This window comes from Anarhichas minor, unplaced genomic scaffold (genome assembly GCF_050575085.1).
Source record: "Anarhichas minor isolate MPS153535 unplaced genomic scaffold, ASM5057508v1 ptg000014l, whole genome shotgun sequence".
Taxonomy (NCBI): Eukaryota; Metazoa; Chordata; class Actinopteri; order Perciformes; family Anarhichadidae; genus Anarhichas; species Anarhichas minor.
This window is the reverse complement of record NW_027466460.1, coordinates 1,841,466-1,865,084: the sequence shown is the minus strand read 5'-3', so window position 1 is coordinate 1,865,084 and position 23,619 is coordinate 1,841,466. Positions and strand designations below refer to the sequence as shown.

At 42.8% G+C, this 23,619-nt stretch overlaps 1 protein-coding gene across 1 annotated transcript in view; it reads left to right on the top strand.

Annotated features, from left to right (window-relative positions):
• Positions 1–23,619, top strand: part of sorcs1 (sortilin-related VPS10 domain containing receptor 1) — a 147,442-nt gene that overhangs the window by 103,374 nt on the left and 20,449 nt on the right. The window contains exons 5-15 of the mRNA XM_076091047.1: positions 1,819–1,892; positions 5,723–5,787; positions 7,129–7,247; positions 7,433–7,522; positions 11,114–11,293; positions 13,753–13,899; positions 15,013–15,115; positions 18,657–18,733; positions 20,712–20,803; positions 21,126–21,233; positions 23,433–23,550. Coding sequence (XP_075947162.1) covers positions 1,819–1,892; positions 5,723–5,787; positions 7,129–7,247; positions 7,433–7,522; positions 11,114–11,293; positions 13,753–13,899; positions 15,013–15,115; positions 18,657–18,733; positions 20,712–20,803; positions 21,126–21,233; positions 23,433–23,550 — 1,173 coding nt within the window. The remainder of the gene's footprint in view (positions 1–1,818; positions 1,893–5,722; positions 5,788–7,128; positions 7,248–7,432; positions 7,523–11,113; positions 11,294–13,752; positions 13,900–15,012; positions 15,116–18,656; positions 18,734–20,711; positions 20,804–21,125; positions 21,234–23,432; positions 23,551–23,619) is intronic.

Sequence of the window (23,619 nt, the reverse complement as noted above, 5' to 3'; positions counted from 1 at the left end):
TTTTTTGCGAGATGGCCAATAGGGTAGTGTTGGGAAGAGACGTCACCGAACTCTGTCTTTATCATTGTTTTAATTAAGAGACCCCTAGCAGCAGGAAACTACATATTGTGCATTGAAGCTGATTTTTGTTGAAGCAATAATCTATTAAAGTCAGCAGTAACCTTTGTCTTTAATTTTTGTGACGTTAAAATACAGCGAAATGTAAGGAAGCAATGAATAACAGGGATGCTTTTGAAATGCAGGCCTACACTTCACCCTTCGGGGTGAAGTAAATAAATGCAATTATAAAATAAATGAACATAAACAAACAGAGTCACATGTTTGTTATCCAGTAATAGATGGTTATTTACACATTTTGCATGGTTGATCATGCTCAAAATGGAAAAACTCCAGCTTGAACCAGTGGAATACGTTGTATGCTTCATTGCATTCCAGCTGTGAGCTCCAGAGGAAACAGGATTGTCATTGTGCTTTGTCAGAGAATGCAGGTGTGTTTGGAGACAAAAGGACTTCAGTGAGTATGACAGTGAGGTTGTTAATTTACTTTTGGGGCACTAGGGGGTTAAAGTGCCCATCCCTGACTGCAACCACCCTGGCCTTTGTTGCTTGCCATGTCTCTCTCCCGTCATTTCTTGTCAGCTCTCTAACGAGTTGTAATTACTAAACCCAGTCTAAACACAGGGTATATTGTGTTAACAAATTCTGAGAATTACATCTCACCTGGAAAAAAAACATGAAACCTTTAGTCCTATTTTGAACATGAGGTAGTATTATCATTATTACAAATTTTTTTTGGTTTCATCTGCCTAAACTTGGGGGCCACTCTCTCGTGCACCACTTGCACGAGAGAGTGCAAGTGGTGCACTTTTTCAACTGTTTCATAGATGAAACATTTTTTGGGGGGTAAATTGGAAAGATTTTTCTTAACCTTATTTTCCCCCCACTCTCAGAGCTTCCTTTAGAACTTGAAGGGAAAACACATGCTCACTTACCTCCTGTACAGCAGCCATGAACATAGTTTGAGTTGTATGTGCCTAGGTTAAGAGATCTCTATCTCCACCCCAATGAAAAGGGAGTGATTTGAGTTTTTTTGCGGTGCTCATAGTTTTGTAAAATTATATTTAAAGCTTCATTGTTCTTTCCTTTTGCCAATTTGGGGTGTGACTCAATAGCAAGCAAAAAAAGCAGATTTAAAATAGAGTATTGAATGTTTTTTTTAATATTGATTCAATAATTGATATCGTTAAAGAATTAAACTTGAATCAGCTGAAACGGGACGTCTGAAATCACAATGGAACAAGTGAAGGTTCTCATTTTTATGGACAGCTGGTTCCATTCCACAGAGTTCTCCCATGCCTTCTCCTCCCTCTCTGTGTCGCGTGGTAATAATGTGAGCAATCCACTGATTTACTGACTGGTGAACAATGGCTGTATTGAGACCACCCACCAGGCCGGGGCTGCTCTCATCTCATTTCCCCCCCCCCCCCCCGTTCACAGGCTTGCTACAGCACGGTGCATTTCTCTAGTGCAGGAATACTGACGCCCGGCACATCTTTCTTTGTGGTCCCATTCTTAGCTCGGTGGTAATTGTGTCCGTGTGTGCAGCAATAATCAGGTCTCTGCAGTAATAGGTAGTCGTGTTGGAAGGCAGATAATGCTTGTATCCCTAAATGTCCTTAAGCATGTCCTTGTGAAAACAAACCCAGAGAAAAGTGGAAATGCACAGCGTGTGATAGTAGGATGGTTTGTGTTGCGGTACATCTGACTGGCTGTTTAGATGCTATGTGAATGAATTCTCACCTGGTTTTCTTGTTGCAGCTCTACAGCTCGGTGGAGTTTGGGAGAAAGTGGCAAGTGGTGCACGAGAGAGTGGCCCCCAACCGGTTCTACTGGTAAGTACAGAGATTTGGACATTGATGAACAAGTTGTAGAAAATATGAAATTATGAACTTGATCTGACATCATTCACGATACAGCACTGGTTTTGTTCTATTCAGGTCAGGGCTGATTGAAAAAAAAGATCTAACTTGCAATTGCCTAATGATTGTTTTCTATAAATTCAACTCTAGACCTAAATTGGTGAGCTCCATAGTCTGAAACGCAGTAAAGCTAATGTATGCTTTTTCTCCATGAAAATAATCAGATACAATTATGCATGTTGCATAATGATGCATGATGTTGCTTGTTCCTCCAAAGATTCTGTAATGCAAACCAGTCAGATAGAAGTAATTGACTAACTAGTAACTAACCTAGCTAGTATTGTACAGAAATAATACCAATTCAGCACGTGCATTTGGTAAAATGTTACATTACTGTCCTTGATCAACACGTTCTGTCTCAACTCGTCAAAAACCGACCCTTGCTCAGTGGCCCAACGCTTCAAACTATGACGGTGTGTCACTTTACACCTGCGAAATGTCTTTATAAAAAAAAAAAGCGTTGGTATTTGACGAGTTGGAAGTGAGAACAGATTAACGGTCTAAGAGTGGCGGTGCCAAGAGGGGGGGGCACGGCCATCGATCGATCAATCAATCACTGGAATGGCATATTGACATAGATCTCAACGAGCCTATGAACTACCACAGCATAAAAACCCATCTGGCCGCCCTGATGATAAATGTCTGGGGGAGCCACTGCGGTCCAAATGGCATTATGTTAATTGGTAACAGCTGCATAGTGATAAATATGACAAACATTGCTTGTTTTTAGTGTATGGCTTTTTTATGATGATTTTAATGTTTGTAAAGTGTCTTTGAGAATTTTGAAAAGCGCTCTATAAATAAAATGTATTATTATTATTATTATTATTGCAGTTTCAATATAAAAAGGAAAGAATCATTCAGCTTTAATTATGATTTGGATTTTCAGGTTCAGTTACAGGATAGGATTCATCCAACTCTGGAAAACTGTTAAATATGTTTAGTAATGATAATAAACAATTATGTATCTGTACAAATGAAATGATTTAAGAGGCGCTGGATTACTTCATTCTTGAACAAACTAAATATTTCATGCAGATCTAGACAAACTGTTGCATTAATATTACGAAACAATAATTGTGTGACAACTTATCAGTAAAACTAGTGTTGACGTCATCATGAAGGGCACTTTTGACATTGTAAATGTCCTGAACAGACTGCGCCTCCACAAAGTGAGGAGCGGATGAGCCAGAGAGGTTTTTAAGATTTAAATTATTCATGTGTCTGGATTACTTGATCGTCCTCTGTGGCAGACAGTTACATTATGTGACCGACAGTGTTCAGCCGTGGAGAGAGGCTCCAAAATCAGTTTTGGGCTCAACCTGAGTACTGTTTTCCTTTGAGTTGAAATAAAGTATATGAATGATTGAAATAATCTCATGGTTCCTCTCAGCAAGGCCTTCAAAGCCAAGTTGTGATAGTTTGTGTCTATCTGGAATCGTTGCATAGTCGTTAACCCTTCACACCTCGCATTACAATGTGCCTCGCATCCACATTGTATCTAGATATGATTTGTACCGATAACATTTACACCTTGTCATAACAGGTGTCTCCAGTGTCCAAACGCATCAATCTGGTGCACAAGCAAAATTAAGAGGCTAGATAAACTATTTAGTTGTTTGCTCTAGTAAACAATTTCATTATAAACACATTGTTATAGATATGAATGGTGATGATCCAGTAAATGAGACAGGACCCGTGTTGGAAGACGGGTTGGGTGGGTTGCCGACATAGCCCCAGACTCCTGAGTCGTGCCGGGAGCCCCGTTCTTCCCTGCGGGGGGAGAGGGCACAGCGAGTGCAAGTCTATGGCCCCGGGTTGCAGCGAGATCCAGTCAGGGTTGGCCTCTAGCCATCTTTCACCCCAGGCCTGTTGAAGCCCACGCACGAGAGCCGTTCACAGCGTACATGGACGAAATACACTTAGCAAGGGCCAGGCAGAACTGGGGAGAAGGTCCTCCCACACAGAGCGCCCGTTCCTGAGTAAAATCCCCCCAGGCTCTCTGGAGAGAGCAGATGGGCACAACGAGTTATATAAAGTATATCGCTTTTCCATTTTGGACAGCATCCACAATTTTCGGGAAAGTTTCTCACTGGCTGCCGCTGTACGGTGCACGTGCAGCGGTATGGCGGCTCCACTAGTCCACCGATGTGTCCTTAGGCAAGACACTTAACCCCAAATTGCTCCCGCAAGCTGTGCCTGCAGTGCAGTGTGGGACTGTTAGAGTCGTGATGGGCAGGTGGCACCTTACATGGTAGCCCCTGTCATCAGTGTATAGATGGGTGTGAATGGGTGAATGATGAAATGTAGTGTTAAAGCACTTTGAGTGGTCAAAGCAAAAATTATGATTCATATTCGATGAATTGTGCAGCCCCACTGCTCTCCCGTCCTCTCCTCAGCTACATGGTCTTGTCGTCATCAGGTCACAGGTGTCAGGTCCAGCTCAGCGGTATCTAGCATGTCTGGCCTCTACACAGTAACTAACTGTAACAAAAAGCTTTCACCTCTATAAACTGTCAGGGTAGTAACAAGCTGGGCAGCCAGGAGTGAAGGGAGCCTGGAGGGCTGATGCTGCAGAAGCTGTCAGAGTTCTATTTTGGGACGCATACTGTGCCGTAGGTGTGGTGGTAGTCCTGGTAATGAGGCTGCAGAGGGAGCTTATGGCCGGTGGACATGTGGCCACCAAACATGTGAAGGAGATGAAGAGTAGTCAGCTCATTTAATCAACATGACCAGCACTCGGTCACACGGCGCAGGTCGGTGCAGATTTGAACAAACGGCATTCTCAATTCCACCGCATTCAGCTATAATCACTTTGTGAGCTTAGCTAGTACAGCCGTGAAGTGTTTTGCATATGACATTACCAATCGCTATAAAAACATCTGGAGCTGCCTGAATGGGATATTTTTTTTGCAAAGCAACAGCTCAGCTCCACTTGTTCTGACGTCTAGTGTCCTCAGAGACCACACAGCTGTCCGAGCTCGTGTCACACGAGCACAGAGCCGCTGCAGTGGGCCGGCAACGTAGAAGCTGAGCTTTGCTTCCCACCGCTTAGAGGTAAAGTTTAAACAAAACCATGAAGCTCCACTGACTAGAAGAGTTTTTCTCTGCCTGCCTCACCCTGTTCTTGAGTAGCTGAGGGGATTATTCAGTCAAAGTGGAAATGGGGTTTGGATGAGAAAATCATCAGTGAAATTACCAATGCGTCTAATGCTATGGTGGTCTCTCACGGTCCCCTTTTATCTCTCTCTCTGTTTAGGTGTGTGTTACCTGTGGACTCATCTCTGTCTCTCCCCCCCCTGTCTCTCTCCACCTCCCTGTTCTCCCTCCGCTTCCCCTGTGATCCCCCAGTCTTTTTAATTCATATTTAATGCCCTAATATGTTATTCCCTACTGTAGAGAGAAAATCAATGGCTTTTCCTCTCCTAATGATGCCAGGAAACCTCTTCCTCCATCCGATCTGGGGGCTCTACACATTTATATCACACAGTAAACCTGAGGTCCTTTTTCGTCACACTTTAGACTCTCATCCACAATGAAGACAAAGACAAGGCAATTCCTCCACCCAACTCCTGCTGATGTTTACCACAACTGTCATAGCACATGACTCTTTGTAGTTATACATTTGTGCGACTTTGCAGTGTGCAATCTATCAGGTCTGACAGCAGCTACAGTGGGTGGCATCTGCCTGAAGGCTAAAGACTAATGGTGATGTTCCTGAAACACATTTGTCTGCCTTTCAGGTCAAAAATGGGTTTGGACAAAGAGCCGGGCTTAATTCACCTGGAAACCAGCATCTCTGAAGGACGTGAGTAATGGAATTCCGTGTTCAGCGCTCCGCTTTCTCCTGTCTTTGCACTGTATGAACATTGTGCTGAAGTAGAGAAGAATTGGGAGTTGTGTGTGGACAATGCTGCTGAAGGGTGATGCAGAGGGACAGCGGAAATGGCCGAGTCTTGGGACAGACAATAGCCATAGAGTGAAAAGTAATGCATTTATTAGAATGCTTTTAAAAAGCAAGTGATTTAGCTCAGTGGAGCTTGCGTTGGAATAGAGAAATATCACTCGTACTCCTGAATGACAATGAACACTGGGATATTATGAGTTCCTATAGAGTATTTGATTTGATTTGCTTACTTCGTCAATTTTTTTGTTTATTTGTCCCATTATTTGTCATTTCATTATTTATTTGACATTATCTGTCAGCGCAATTTTAAACTTTAAGAAATCATTCATTTGCTATAAATATGATAAACTGTTATAAAGGGGAATCCCACTGATAGGTCCGATTCCAATCCGACCCCTCCACCCTCCCAGTTGCTGACGGAGAACTCTGTGCTTCATTCAGCTGTGAGTGTTTGTAGTCATACTCAGAGAGCAGAGTATAAATACAGCAGCAAGCTTCAGGACAAACTTCCCTATCTCCGGCAGACACAGAAAGTCTCTTATAACTTTTTGCAACCATGGTTCCATATCAGCTTCTTTTCGGAAGCAGCAACCTACGCCTGTGGAGAGAAATAAAACTCTCAAGCTTCTTTGGTGCCATTTATTTTTTTTGTCAACCTCTTCTTGCGTTCAACTTTAATATTCATGAGCTGCTTGGTTTATGCAACAGTCCCTGTAAATATACACTTTACAGTCAAATGAACATGTCTACCATTTCTAGACATTTGATCCTAAACGCATGGTAACCTTTAAGTTGTTGCCGTCTGTATGGCAATATCTAATGTCTCTTAGTTTGAGCAGAGCAAATGTTTGTACAGGACTAAAATAATGTTCTGTAGCTTTAAAGTACCAATCATACGAACACACATAACAAACATCAGTCGTGTCAGAAATTGCAGTCACACAGCCAGAGACTATTGATCATGCGCTTGTGAACGAAGCTGACATATATTTGGCAGAGGCTAACATGCGGGGACAGGCTCTCTGCCGGCGCCGCAATTGAAGGCAAGGAAAGCAATTGGCCTCTGTGGTCATCTGTCTCCCCCTCCGACTGGGACCACTTTATTGACACGTGTAATGCAGGAAGCCACAAAGAAGGCCGCTTGGCTCTGGATGAAGGCTGCCTTTTCTTCATTGGCTAATACGGTCGCTGATGCCATGACTTGACGTGTGTGTATGTGTGTGTCTTTGTGCGTGGGAGCAGAGGCGCTGTATGTCACCTGCAAGCTGCAGAACTGCACCGACGCCAACAAGGGCAAACCATTCCCCGGCTACATTGACCCCAATTCTCTGGTGGTACAAGATGAGTATGTCTTTGTCCAGGTAGGTAATTGTCCAGTTTGCTCAGTGAAAAGCTTTCGAGCCGCGTATGAGACATTTTTCAAGGTCATTCTCAGAGAGTGCTATTAGTGCAGCTGTGTGTCTCCGTAGTGGTGAAAAATGCTTGGTCTGTTTTTTATTTGACGTGTCTCCAAAATGTTTTCACTCAACGATTTCATCACCTTAAGGTGTCAGCCGCAGGGAGGCCGATCTACTATGTGTCTGCTAAAAGGGATGTCTTTACACCAATGAAGCTGCCCAAGTACACACTTCCCAAGGTAACAAATATACCGCCTGATTCAAATTCAATTAACAGATATGCACGAGATCTTGATGATTAACCACCTGCTTCGAATGTTATCCAGCGATTTCATGGTAGCTATTATGATGGGAGCAATGGAGGAAGTCCATTCACGTTCAAACACAAAGTCTGTGTTTGGAGGAGGATGGGTAAATGGACTTTCACCCATGGGACAGCTTTTTGTGTCCCATTTGAAACCAAAAGTCAACATTGACTTACCGTATTTTCCGCACTATAAAGCGCACCGGATTATAAGGCGCACCTTCAATGAATGGCCTATGTTAGAACTGTTTTTATATATAGGGCGCACCGGATTATAAGGCGCATAGAATAGAATAGCGTCGTAAACGTTTCTCTTCAAAGGTGCCATTTTGGGGTCTTTATACACACAAGTGGTGTTGGACTAGGAGTAAGCACAGTACCGGTGTTTACCGCGGTGCGGCTTTGTAGTTTACCAGTCGTACTGAAACATTTTGACAGAGCGCCGTGTACAACCAGTATGGATCAACCAATTAACCAATTGATCCATATATAAGGCGCTCCGGATTACAAGGCGCACTGTCGTTTTTTGAGAAAATTAAAGGCTTTTAAGTGCGCCTTATAGTGCGGAAAATACGGTATTTGACTGTACTTTTGGAATGTAAATCACATACTTAACTAACTCCACGTACTGTATGTACGTGGAGTTAGTTAAGTATGTGATTATGTAACAACGTCTTTTAAACCAAACTACAATCTTTTCCTAAATCGAACCAAGCAGTTTCGTTGACTAAAACTGAAGTCATGTTCTTTCAATTCACCGTCTGAAGCATTAGAATGATGATAACCATTGATAACGCCTCTTCAATAGGCTGACATTCTAATTGTGTGATTAAAAAATAATGGATTGATCTTTGGTAAGAGTCCATATCTTATCATGGGTCACCGATAATATTTGAAACAAATTCAATTGAAATTGAGTTGATAGTGCTGCGGTTTGTTGTTTTGTAGTTGTCTGCATGCAAAAGCACATAATATGCTTTCAGCTGTGTTTGGTATGTGGGCTAGAGATGCAGTGAGGTGCCAGTTCATCGCTGGCGCTGTGTGACACTCTCTTTGTTATTTATGGGCAAATCAAGGCCAAAAGTAACTCACAGTGTTTTTCACAATTGTTATTCCGTGCTGCTCCGTGTGCGCATGGCCTCGCTTGTCACATCCCCATTGACAATTAGACATGTTTTATTCAATCAAGCCCTGGGCGCCCCGGTTGCTGTCGGCTCATTGCAAGGTGTTATTGGCACAGCCAGAGGTAGATGAAGCACACAGCCAAACAGCATGGCCTCAACTGCATAATCTCTGTCCAACAAGCCTGACGTAGTGATAATGATTGTAGTATCCTCTTATTGAAATGGGTGAATAGAGAGGATGTAACAGTTCAGATTATTGAATATGATTAAACCCAACGAGAGTGTTAAAAAATCTTTACAATCGGTGTTTCTCAATGAGACACAATCAAAAACATGATTATAAGAAGCAAATTCAAACCTTTATAAATGTCAACTACAAATGAAACCTGTTGACACTCCGACGGCCCGCCCACGTTTCTTTGGAATGTTAACTGTACACCTGTGTTATGTACACAAGTGTTATGTATAGGTAGGTACTGATGCGACATATCTTTGGAAAGCTAAGATTCTTGTGATTCGATTATCACCTATCGATATAATCATTATGCAAACCCTTTCAAGATACAATCACAACAGCAGGTACAATCAACGCCTCTGTCAGACCACCAACCAACAAACAAGCAATTACAAAATTGAGGCAACTCACCAATGAAGCCTCATAGTATTCCACCCGTCGATAATATTCCAACAAAAACGGTCTTGTTACATTGCCAAAGGTCCAGACGATCCAATCCAGTAAAATATTTAGTCCAAAAGACATTATTACGTCCATAAATACCCACGGACTGCTGTTGCATCATTTCAAATTAGCCGGCAGATATGCCTAATTATTTATGTATTTTCCAACGTAACTCCGGTTCGCATGTAAATATTGCCAGTCTCTGGGTCTCAAAATGGCGGCTGCACTCTGTCCTTTCGATTGCCACCTCACTTGACCTATTAGGTGCTTCCATGTCCTGTCCACAGCCTACAATAGCCAACGAGAGTCTTCCCCTCTTCTTTCGTGTAAAGCTCGAGCCAATTGCAACCGATCGTTCTGATGACTGACGCTTCGTATAGCCAATGAAATTTTAAAAATGACGGTATACAGCTTCAGTGGGTAGATTTAGAGCCACAACACGGAAGTCACTGCGTAACCGCGAGTCTGCTTCCTGCGTCCGTGCCTAAAATGCAAAGTGTGATTTTGGAGACTTTAGGAAAGTGAATAATGGCAAAATAACTTATAGATTACTGTATATCGACATAAATAAGCTTTAGTTTGAATTATGAATACACATTTTTACACAGCCTAGGTATGTAACCATGGTTACCATGGGTCTCCAAATGTCCTTTTTTGGAAAACGCCTAGACATACCCTTAGAAAAACATGTGTAAAATATTAATTTACTGTGGTATTGTTATCAAATTTGAACTTGGACTAGGTAAGGCTGCATGCTGTGGTCCCAGCTAATAAGTTCCAGCTATAGTCATCTGCAGGCGTCCGTTTGCAAAAACATATTCAGGCGGAAATAAAAACCTTCTACTTCAGTGTGTTTAAACTTCTATTACTCAATGCCAGTAGCACTTACAGTGAAAAACATCAGAGTGTTACCTTTCAAAAGAGACCAAAACCATGCATGTACTCCAAATGGTTCAAGAACAGCTTTCAATTTACTTTGGGTATGCCTTGGATAGGTGTTTTAGGCTAATTTTACTGGAGTGGTAACAGGTTAAGTGCTAATTTATTCTATTCATTTTAGAAATTAATACATTAAAAAAACAAAATTTGTTTCCCCCAAAATGTGTTCCTTCTACAGAAAATCTATCGTGAAAATGATATACAAATAATACATTCTAAATAAGCATTCTGCTTATTTGGAAGTCTCCTAAGTCTAAGTCTCCTTTCAAAAAAGCGAATTTTATACATGTTGAGTTCAGGAGAAGCCGAACTCTACTTTCAAACTAGCCCCCCACATATGGCGGTAGGCTTCTATACTAGACTTTACGGTAAAAGTGTGTTGGAGCTGACTTCAAAATAAAAGCGACCAGAGGGTGAATGTGATCGGCAATTTCAAAATTATTCAGACGTTCATTGGAAAGAATCAAACAGTTTTTTTAGAAAATATGAAAATATTGAGATATATATTGTATAATGAGGCAAGACTTAAAAGAGGGATATTATTTACAAGCCGTACCCACACACTTGACCTATATGCCAAATTGCAGACTCCTATGGCGAAAATTGGAAGTATTATTTGGATCAACAGAGTGAGTTATGGAGCTGCTGGTCGCAGCTAAAAGTCACGAAGCCTGCACCTAAAAACAAAAACAGGACTAAAGGGAACATTAAAAATAAATATCAATCACTGCTACTGAGGTATTTATTATGTATCATACTGCTGTTAACTTTGCCTCTCTTTCAGGACCTGCATGTGATAAGTACGGATGAAAACCGAGTGGTTGCAGCGGTACAGGAGTGGAACCAGAATGAAACCTACAACCTGTACGTGTCGGACACGTCGGGGGTCTACTACACCCTGGCTCTGGAGAATGTGGTCAGCAGCATGGGCCCTGAGGGCAATGTCATGGTCGACCTCTACGAGGTAAACATCCATCATTCCATCTATCCATCCTTCCATCCATCCTTCCTTCCTTATCCGCAGCGGGGGCAGCAGGCTAAGCAGGGTATTCCAGATGTCCCTCTCTACATTATCCAGCTCTTCTTGGGGGACCCAGAAATAAGATATTTAATCCCTCCAGCATGGTCTGGGTCTACAACAGGGCCTCTTACCAGTTGGACGTGCCCTGAAAACCTCTAAAGGGAGGTGTCCAGGAGGCATCACGCTTAGATGTCTGTTCCACCTCAGCTGACCCCTTTCGATGTGAAGGAGCAGCGGCTCTCCTCCGAGCTCCCTCCGGATGTCTGAGCTCCTCACCCTCTAAGGCTGAGCCCAGCCACTCGATGATGGAGGCTCCTTTAAGCCACTTGTATCCACGATCTCGTTCTTTCGGTCTCTACCCAAAGTTCATGACCATAGGTGAGGGTCGGAACATAAAAATCGAGAGCTTTGCCTTCCTGCTCAGCTTCCTTTTCACCACAAAGGTCCAGTACAACACCCGCATTACTGCTGATGCCACATCATAACCTGAGTCTGAATGCTGGTGCGTTGGTGGAGCCGGTTTGTGAGCTCAGCCGCAGGATCTGCTGATCTGCTGATCTCTTGGCACTGCAGGGCTTGGTAATGATATGAGTGGGGGGTCACTACGTTGTGTCCAAAATGTAATTGGTATTTATTTCTATTTTTCTTATATTGGCTTATATTGGATATTGGCCCTGCAATCATTATTTGAAGTTTTCTTCTTGAAATATAGGAGAATCTTACAGAACCATGCATGCAGGGTCTCAAAGGGGTGTTTGTACCATTAAGGATCATCTTGTTCTGTAAGTGGACCCAACAGCTCGCAGCCATAGAGTGCAATTGGTTAAATTACACACTCAATGAGTTTTTGTCAAAATTCTAATTGGATTCGGTTTGGATATTTGTTTTACCTTATTTATAAACCTAGTTTATTATAGTCTGTGTAGTTCTCCACTTTTTTTCTTTCTTTGGTTGAACATATTTATCCTATTTTGGTAAAGATTATTTTAGTCTTTTGGGGGTCTGTCGGGGCTCAGGTCTGACAGTACTGCTCCATCAGGTCCAGGCTTTGCTGTGGGGGGCAGCAGGATCAGATTGTCCCCAAAATTCATGATTTTCACTTCAGATAAGAGATAAGATAATCCTTTGTTAGTCCCGCAGTGACTTCCTGATTGTGGAGACATACCTTGGGGATAGGGCACTTTCTTATTACAGTAGCCTATTTATTTATATACATATTGAAGACGGAGCCTTGACGAATGCACATTTTTTGCAGAATGATGTCGACATCATTTTTTGAATTCAAGAGCTAAATTCTTCAGCCCGAAGCTTGAAGATTCTCACTCGAGTCAGTCCACTCGACCTCGGGGGGGGGGGGCTCTGCATAGGCTGCATAGACTGGTGTGGACAAGTGGACTTCTTTTTTAGTTGACTCTGCTCCAGTCTTCCATTGGTATGCCGTACATGAGGTCTACCCCACACCCCACTCCACCCCCAAGTTTGCAGTATTAATTTTGGCCATTTTTTTCTTTTTAGGTAATGGTATCAAATAAAGGCCTGCTTGATGAGAGCTCAGCCCACAAGTTTATTATGAACACTGATCAATATTTTAGAGCTAGGAGGTAGAGATGATGTTTTGTCATTTTGGAAACAGCCCCTGCTGCTGTAGGCCAACAGTCTTCAGAGCACATTGTGTGAATACGAAGTAGCTTCAAAGTGCTGACATCAACAAAGGCAAGAGGGGATTGTGCCAGGGATATGGATTTTTTGGAGGCTGAGATTATTTCTTTCTTTGATGAATAACTGCAGATATTACTTTGCAAAATGCACCTAATCCAAAAAGAAAAAGAAGTGTGCTAGGGGCTAATGTTGAGGCTCTTGTATGCATGCATGCACAACTTGTAAAGCCATAGCCAAACATCTGCAAATACTATATCTCTGAATCAGATAATTAAGCTGTTGATGATGCTGCAGGTGTCTTGCTGTGGCCTCGGCGATATAATCAAATCTACTGTCTTGATTGGGGTCGCCACCCAAAATGTAGGATATGCTAAATCTCTCCTCCAAGGGAGATTGAAGTATCAGTCAATTACTAAAGTGAACTTTCATCGCCTGATGCGACTGCCACTGATTCCGAGGGGCTTCCAACAAGGAGTCAGATTAATTTAAGGCACACATTGATGACTGAAAAGTCCCCAGACAGTCAATCATTCTCCGCTCAATGTTTGTTTTTGTTGGGAATACAGAAGAGGTAGGCGTGCTTCGCTACATCGCCCCAGGGCATGTGATTTGCTTTGCAGTCTTTGCATACATTTTCTGCAACAAGACTCGGATGGAAGTACAATAATAAAATATTTTGGGCGTATGACGTGTGCATCTGTTTTCATTTGCAGTTGTGAGCTGTTCTCTTTCTGATTCCCCAGGTAGCGGGAATAAAGGGGATGTTCCTCGCCAACAGAAAGACGGATAACCAAGTGAAGACGCACATCACCTACAACAGAGGCAGAGACTGGAGTTTACTGCAGGCGCCGAGCAAAGACCTGAGGGGCAACAGCATTCACTGTGTGCTAGTGAGTGTCTTCGTATCTGCAAGCGTTCTGCTGCGTTCATACATGGTTATGTATGTGTGTGTGCTTCCATCAAAGAGAGGCCTTGACAGGAGTTGACTGATCCCAGTAGCAATGAGAGGCCGAGCTCAGAAAGAGCAGCGCCCGTCAAAGCTGAGTGCTCTGAGGCTGCTGAGACGAAAGGTCAGCCATTTTGATTCAGTCCAATAAGCTGACCTCCCATTTAAAAAACAAAGACAAAGAGGTGTCAGACAGAAAAGCAGACATTTCGTTCTTCCGGAAAGACCTTGAAAGTTGCTTCTCATAGTCTAGTCTAGCTTTCACTCAAAGGCCAAGGTGGGACAGTCAGAGTAAGGATTCTCACTGCATAACTTTTTAACTACGGCTGTGGTGTTTTGTCAGTGAAGCCCACCCACTGCCATCTCCCTCTTCTACACTACATTACATTACAGTCATTTAGCAGACGTTTTTATTTATCCAAAGCAATTCAGATCCTATCACACCGTAGGCACAGCTACGGGAGCTAAGTGTCTTGCTCAAGGACACATCGACATGCGACTAGCGGAGCCAGAGCCGGGGGATCGAACCACCGATCCTCTGATTGAAGGACGGCCCCGCTCTCCACTTAGCCACAGTCGCCCACTATTCTGTGTACCTGAATGAGAAGAAGCCAGACGAAGATGACCGTGTCGATTTGATGGTTTGTGTCTCTGCTGCACGTCTTCTTGTAACATGACTTGATATGAAAAGTACTCACCTTTTTTATTTTGATAAACCAATTAAGGATTCTGTGGCATGCCTCGCCTTCTATCCACATTATACAGTCATTTGTCAGGAAATGTTAGAGTTTTAATAAACCTCCAAACAGCCCGTCACAACATGGCCTGCACTACTGGCATTTTGCTGGGTCGTAATGAGAATTGTGTCGGTAAAGGTTAACCCAATCAAAATTAATGGTGGAACCAGCCAATGGGGAAAAGGTGTTTGTGATGAAACTCGCGACTTGGGAGGGTTGTGCATCCACGTCGATGCAACAGCCTTTCTTTCAGAAGCGTCTTTTGAAGGTCTTTGGTATAATAGTTTTGATAACTGAGTTTGTGATTTTCTTCTCTGCAGCCATACTGTTCATTACATCTCCATCTCCACGTGTCTGCGAATCCCTACACATCTGGAAACATAGCCAGCAGGGACACAGCGCCGGGGATCATTGTAGCATCAGGTAGGTGAGAGGGAATCTCTTTTGAGTAACATGTTTCTCTTTTCTTGGTCTCCTTGCAGTTCGGAGGGTTTTTTTCTTAAAAAAAAACAAACCCCTTGTTGAAACCCTTTCTGAGCTTTTTTTTTGTTTATTACAAAGTAATTATATAATATTCTCAATTGTTGTTTTTGACACCTCTACCAGGTGCTCACAGTTTGTATACTTTTCAGCCCTTTGTCTTTCTTAGGAGGGGGCATGGGATCTTTAGGGAGGGATAGCAGGTCAACAGTATACGCCACATAGAAATGGTGTACATCATCGGAAAGCTGGGAGCCTGAAGGGGCTTATGATGTCCATTCCCATGATTTGTAAATCCATGCTGTGATTTGGAATCTAAAACTTTTGACATTTGGAGATTTCTGCAACAATTGCATTTTTCGGCAATTAGATGGCGAGCACTTATGTTGTGGAAACGGCTCAGAAACCCCCACCTTGTCAATATACTTATGGAAGCCATACATCCTCTGAATGCCCTCGGTCTGGTGTTAGTGGCTGTAAAATGTCACGAGGCTGTGATTATCCTACAGGTCACAACAGGTCATTTTATACAGTTAGGTCAAGTTTTAAAATAAATAGTCAGTAGCTTTAAAACCGAGCCCGCTACAGCCTCTTAAAGACAGTAATGTCGCCGGGATCACCAGCTAACCTGTTGGTCTCTGAGGCACTGAATTAAAACAGACTTGCATTAACTATTATAAATGAATGTGCACATGCTGAAGAAAGTCAAACTCCAAACGAATGTCAAGAGAATGCATCCTGTTAAAAGGGTGTATTGTTAGTTTGCTTAAGGTTTATTCAGCTCAACTCTTGGCTCTGAACATTTCACTGCCGTGATGTTGCCGATATAGCACTGTAGCCATAAATGCTGCATTCTTCTATGCAATTACATTTGTCTGTGTGCAGGTTTTTGCTCTTTACTTTTGTTTCCAATAGTTTGTCGCTGTTCAGCATCAGAACACAACTCCCACAGGCATCTGACAACATGCATGTGTCGCCTCACCTTTGAAAAGGGGCAAATGACAGAACAAAAAACCATATAATCCTCCTGTTTTAGCCCTCGGGAACAACGATGCTCTCTTGTTGTTCTGGGAGAACGCAGGTGAGGAAGCAAATACTCAGTGGAGAGAAAACAAAGAAATGGAGGAATATGAGATCAGCAGCCCCCTCTGGTGAATTCACACCTCAGTGATATTTACTCCTGCATGGACCAGCACTGTCAATAACACATCAGCACACACCTCGGGTGTCTGGGCCTTAGTGAAACATTGTGAATTAAACAGATTTCAGGGATGTGTGAATAAAACAATCGACTGATTTAGTTTGAGCTCTGCCATTATTCAAGCTACGAAATGGCCAAAACAAAAAGAGCGAGAGGTAATCTGGTATAATTACCTTGTAAGATAACCAACACATCTCAGTCTTATTGTGGCTTTGCCTCCCACTGGAGTTGCCGACCAAGAAAAACTTTGACATTCTGGGCCTAATTGTGGTAGTTTTCACCATAATTTCCATCGCTTATTATATAACTTGACTCACCAAGGTCAGAAGTCATAGCTGGTAGCACTACGAATTGCACATCATTTGCAACCGCTATCCGTCCCATCTCAACGTCTGATTCACAAAAGATTTTTGCGCTTATGATAGTACAGCTCAAACACGTCAATAAAGATCAGCTGAGAATTTACTAATTCAGATTGCAGTTATCCATGTGGCAAAGCATACATGTTGCCTTAGCGCCAAGAACACAGCAGGCAGAACAATGTCCAGACAGCGAGCTGCAGGTCCTGACCGAGGTGGAAAAATCATTTAAACGAAACAAACCGTATTTAGGATTCAGTGTTATCGTCTGTCTGAGGATGTTGCTGTTTTCGAGCGCACACCTTCAGACTGTAAAAAAAATTGCATGTTTTTTTAAGTGCTTAATTTACCACCTACTGACAAGACGAGCAAACAGCAAAGGTGCTTTCCAGCACATGGGGAGCATTGCACCCTCTGCGGGCGCTTTGAGGATTACACACCTTCTTTTTGTCCTATGCAGCAGGTGAAGCGGGCAGCCGTTCTGTTGTGAAGTGAAGTGTTGTGAAGTGGCCCCATGCAGTTTTTCTATGAAAGGGGTGATTGTAGCTGACATTTTGATTGCACACACTTTTTGGGTTGGAGGACTCCAAATTTTCACAATGTGTGAATGTGAGTGTTAATGTGAGTCAGCCCTGCTCAGTCGAGGGGTGTATGGTCTGATGTGAGCCTGGATAGGTTGTAGTTTTTTTTTATAATACAGTGAATGATCATGACTGACAGTTCTAGCCCACTGCGACAGCTTAAACTTCGACTTTATTACAGTCATCACATACATGCTGGTACATACATGAAACGTGACCTCTGCATTTAAAGCCATCCTCAGCATCAGGAGCAGTGGGCTGCTGTGAAGCACCCACAGAGCAACTTTCACCTCAGCGTTCAGTGTCTCGCTCAGACATGCAGACAGTAGGAGCCCGGATTAAATCGATCTGACCCAGCTGAGTCTCTGTGTTTGAATGCATTTTAAGGCATTATGTTTTTCGTTTGTCTGTCTGTCATCTGTCCGACCGTCCGTCCCTTCCCGATATCTGAGGAGCATCTGGAGGGAACGAGCACAAATGTCCACCTGGACTGAAGGATGAAGTGATTACATTTCGGTCTTCAAAGGTCACTGGCTATAACTCGGGAATTCATATGTTAATTATGACAATTTCACACAAATGTGTAATATAAAAGAAGGATGAAGGCACGACATTTTGGACGAACGTGGATGTAAACTGCAACATGCCTGGTTGGCAGAGGCATGCGACCACAAGGCGAGAATTGTCGTCTTGTAAATATGTGAAGGGGCTATGTTCAAGCTAATACACTTCTTCAGTTTGTCTTTATAGAGCAACTTAACACCAACCTGCACATCACTCACTTGTGGTGGGTTGCACATACACACTAAACCTCTTCATCACCACATTAAAGTGAGAACATCACACACTAGAGGTCAGCAAAATGGAGATTTTCAGCTGGTGTTAGGTTATTCTCTAAATGTAGGGATTGTAAAGCTAATTATTTCAAGGGGACAGCCATGCCTCTGAAACACTTACAGTACTTTCCAGCCTTACGTTTAACCACCTGGCACCAATTACAGGCTAAATTAAAGCAATTACAGCAGTCTGCGCAGCATTAGGAAAGCTTGTCGTAATATGCTGAAAGACGAATACAGTAATCTGGATTTATTGGTTAATTTAGGGGTGTGGGCAAATGTCGCACTGCACAGTCGATCTTCTGGAGCCCTGTAATTACAGCCCCAGTCTGCAGCTGCAGGCTGGAGCCCCCTGCTGTATTACCACTGCTGGTCTGAAGGTTCTTTATACAATTTGGGATTAATTTGATCTCAAATGGAATTCATTTCCTGTGTCTGCGTTATATCATAAACAACTCAACCACTTACTGTAGTTTGTCCTCTGCCTGTCTGCCGCCTCACCTCCAGGCTCCATCGGCTCAGAGCTGTCCACCAGTAATGTCAGTGTGTTCGTCGCCTCGGATGCAGGAAACACATGGAGACAGGTGAGGGTGCTTTTTTTATTGTAATAATACGAACTGTACTGCCATATTCTGCCATTTTCAATAAACCCATTTATTATTAGATACCAACTGTTAAAGCAAGGGTAGGTAATGCATTTTAGAAACCTTTTTCCATTTGTTGAAATCTTCTTTACATTTCGACAGCAATTATTGGATCAAATGCTCTGACAAAAAAACAAACAAATATCCTATATGTGGATGTCAAACACATTCTCACTCCCAGCCTGTCAAATACCAACACTTGGTGAGTTGCCCTACACTTCGGACTATGACGCTCTACGTTCCCCTCTAGCGTCACTTTTGGACGTGTCAGGGACATGAATAGAGTCTTTTCAAAATAAACTTCAGTCTTTACAGGAAGTTTAGGTTTAGGCAAACATCAAGATTGGAGTTTGTTGAAAGCCCGGTGCATCTGAATCAGATGCCGAGGGGTACTGACCAACCGATGTTTTTTTGACGAGTGAGACCGTGTTGGGATGTCACAGGACAAGCCCATCCAATAATTTCATTCCGCACAAATTATCTCATTGCTCGTCACCGCAGTCTTCCACTAGCTGCTATCTTAACAGCTGTGCGTAAAAAAAACGACGGTGTTTGTTGTTTACGTGCATAATGATAATTTGGGGGGAGTGGCTTTAGAGGGAGGCCTGAAGGGACGGGCTGTCAGTGTTGCAGCTACTTTTAATTGGAGAAGAGTTGACAACACTGCACTGTTTTTTTTTGGGTGGGGCTTTCAAAATCTAGTGAACTCTTGCTGGTTTCTCCAATGTCTCTAACCCCAGCTACCCATCAGCTACAGTGTTTTTACATAACTCATTTCTCAGCAGTGATTACTTTTTTTATTTTAATTTGACTTTATTGTCAAGACAATGTTGTTGGCTGAGATCAGCTTCCAGCTAATATACAAACATGTACAGCAAATATGTTATGTTATTAATAGTGCTGGGCAAGTTAACGCGTTAATTTCGGGTTAACGCATTCATTAATTAACGGCGACAATTATTTTATCGCGTGTTAACGCATTTTTTTAATTTATTATACTTTTTTTTTTTTTTTTTTTTTATTGAAAGACAAGAGACAATACATATACATAACAACAAGAGGATGACAAGAACAGTGGGATAAAAGCCAGCAAACATCCTATAGTCAGTAATTTTAGTGCACCTATGCTGAAATTCACGGTAAGCGCATTTGAACTGCACAGATCGGGAGCGAGCGAAGGACTTTGAAAGTTAGCGGAAAGAATAAGATGCCAACAAAGTATGAATTATATTCACATTAAGTATAAAACATGCTACCTGCATCTCGTGATGCAGGTAGCATCCCTTTTGTTCATATAGCAGTACTTTTAAAATAAAAGTGCGCAATACACTACTTTTGAATTCATTATTGAACTTTGCCATAACAATGCGATTAATCGCGATTAATCGCAAAAAATCCATGCGATTAATCGCGATTAAATATTGTAATCGTTGCCCAGCACTAGTAATTAATAATACAGACTTGCACCTTATAATATTTTTTCCAATGATGTGCTCAATTGAATCACAGCCACTCACCATATGGAGCACCATGAACTGACTGACCTGCTATCACTAAAAATATCCTCCTCCTCACTCACTCTCCCTCATTTGATCATATAGCCTTTTAATCCGCATCCACTAGCCAGAGCTTTTTAAGGTCTAAATTCTAAATTTCAAGAGTTCTATGATGCAGTCCCTGCCTCCAGTGCCCGTGGGTGCCCCTTACCTACCTACCCAATTTTTGTGGCTTGTTTCTAATCAAACACGGCAATGAAAATGTGTAGGCTGATGTAGGAAGTTCTAACAATGATGTATACGGTGTTTGTTTGGTGTATTATTACTTGGTTTATTCAAATTATTCAGTATGGGTGGTGTCAGACACGTACACGGAAAAACAAGCCACTGCAGAGTGAGCACTCTCTTCTCTGTCCCTGCAGATCTTTGACGAGGAGTATGCACTGTTGTATCTCGACCAAGGAGGAGCCTTAGTCGCAATAAGGCACACTCCGCTTCCCATCCGACACCTGTGGTGAGTCATTATGATGGAGACGCCATTTGTCAGAACATGACTAATTCCCTCAGAGGAAGCTCCGAGTCTTAAGTTAGTCAAACAAAGGCAAACTGGGGGATGATCATATTGTAGTTATAAACCCATCAGTCATGGAGAAATCTGCTTTTGCAAATGTTGTTCAATTTCACATTTCTGTGTTTGAAGCCATAATGAGTCTAGTTGGGCTGATCGGTGAGCAGAGCGCCTCACTCATGTATATGAAATCAAGTTGTTAGGCTACTCTCAGTCGGGGGGCTGGGTCAGCGTCGGTGCCTTGTGCAGCGTCTGTTTGCGTTCCCAGGTTGAGCTTTGATGAAGGACGCCAGTGGAACAAGTACAGCTTTACCAACACGCCTCTGTTCGTGGACGGGGTGCTGGGAGAGCCTGGGGAGGAGACTCTCATCATGACGTGAGTGACAGAGATTTGTCAACGTGGTAATCTAGCAATCAAAGCAACAACAAATAGCCTGTGTGTGTGTGTGTGTGTGTGTGTGTGTGTGTGTGTGTGTGTGTGCTCTCATCTGCCATGCATCTATATCTAAGCCGGCTCGATTAAGGATTCCTGACTGCATGTTTTCCTTTTCATGAATAAATAAGATTTCTCTCAAGGTCTTCCCAACATCAAAACTGTCTGTCTCCAGATTATGATCACAGGAGATCAATGCGTTGGGAGCCGGCGACGGCGTGACTGTCCATTTTGAAGAACATGAAGGAAAATGATCACAAAATGCCTGAGAAAACCGACAAGAAACTTTGGTCTGAAGTTTTAACAGCATTAAGAAGTGGGAAGAGTTAGCAGCCTTTAAGCATTCAGTGTGTCCTCAGAAACCAGAATCATGAAGATTCCTTCTGTGTTCTTTCACATTTATCAGTAGAATAGCCCAGAGCTGGAGTGCGTGCATGTGGTATGCACAGCACTACTCCCACATTGCAGCAGAGATTTAGGACTTTGGGATGTGTCACGAAAGGGTTTGCGCAGCCATTACATCAATGTTTCAAGCCACCTGCCATACATGAGAGACTGACAGTCAGCTCTACAGGAGAGTGATAGGGCGCAGCTGGAGAGACGGAGAGGGAGGGAGAGAATAGGAAAATGCCCGCCGATAGTCTCGACGAGAACAAAATAGAGACCTGGGAAATGCGGCAGTGTAAAGACGATGCTGGCAGGTTGGCACTGAGAACAAGTTCCTCCAGCACGGAGCCTCTCAGCTGCGGACACACCATTAGTTTTCAAAAGACCATCATGCACTGTTTTCTTATCAATTTGTACTCATTTTTACAGTAAGTGCCTGTCATGGTCGGGTGCCTCGAGAGCTAATTGACGTATTGATTGTGATAAATATGTTGGGGTATGAATGGTGAGAGGGGTCAGTGCAGGAAAACACACCCACTCAATTTAGCAGGAGATGGAATATTTATCTTATTTAGTCTCATAACCTTGGATTCTGTTTTGTTTTTGACGATTGAATATGTGGATATTTGTTATGATTAAGCTTTCACAAGAAAAACAACATATCAGTTCAAACTTGCTATACAAAAAAGAAAAGGAAGGTGTCAAGATGCCAGATCGGGCCTTATATTCCAGTTTGTGACTTTAAGGGGAAGGCTGTCACTTTTGTATATAAATGTACTGTTAACAAATCCCATGTTAAGTCCAAAACCAACAATGTGTTCAGTTGCAGTACGCTCATTGAACCATTAATTCCTTGTCAGATTAAAAAAAACAACCTCCCCCGATACCGGTCTGGTGGAAGGAAGGGGGTAGGTGGGCTGCATCCTACAACTTCTGAGTTAAGGCAACAAGTCATACAAATGAGTTCTTCTCTAGCATAACCCAGCCCTCGGTCGGTCTCTCCAGCTATACCCTCTCTGTAGCACTCACCCCGATCCCAAAGAGATGTCAATCCTTAAAAACCTTCATCTGTCTCCAATTTACGGTCTTCCTCAGCTGATTGAGTTTTTCATCTAAAAAGGTTCAGCCATTTCCCAAAGCAGCTGGATTAACCCAACAGGAGTAACCTGAAGTGTGGAAAGCTTTGAAAAGACTTCATATTTTTTTTGGTGAAAATTGCATGATGGTATGCGGGAGCTAATGCGCCAGACTCGCTATTCAACTCACTTGCAAAGCAAGTCTTTTTTTTCTGGTTTCCGCTAGTGTTGTGAGTAAACGTTGCAAAGAGCGATGACTGCAGAAGATGAAACTTTGAAAAACACTGCCGACTGTGTGACGTCACACAGGCAGCACTGTTTACAGCCTTAGTTATTCTAAGTTATAGTCCACCACTGGGAGTAAAGAACTTGTTGTAGTGCATTTGTTGGGGTCTATTTTTAGCAGTGGTTCAACGGACATGTTGTGCTCTAGTGAGTATTCATGGCTGCAGGAGTGTGTATGTGGGATCCACTTATATAAACTACAGCGTGTGTGTTCATGGTGGTGAAGGAACGTGCCAGTCAGTACAGCACTGTGGCTCACTGCGGTCTGCTTTCTTGTAGCATTTGTTAAGAATAAGAAAAACCTGGAATGTACCCAGCCTAATCTATATATATTTAGTTGGTGCATATCTGCAGCATGTTTTGTGTATAACAAGCGTGCATGGCTATTCTCCAGGATATTCGGCCATGTCAGTCATCGCTCGGAGTGGCAGCTGGTGAAAATCGACTTCAGGTCCATCTTCAACAGGAGGTGTACAGAGGTGGATTATCAGACGTGGCACCTACACAACCAGGTACAGTACATGCCAGCACAGACTTGTTTATCACTCGCCACGGTTGGTGGAGAAATGACCACCTAAAGC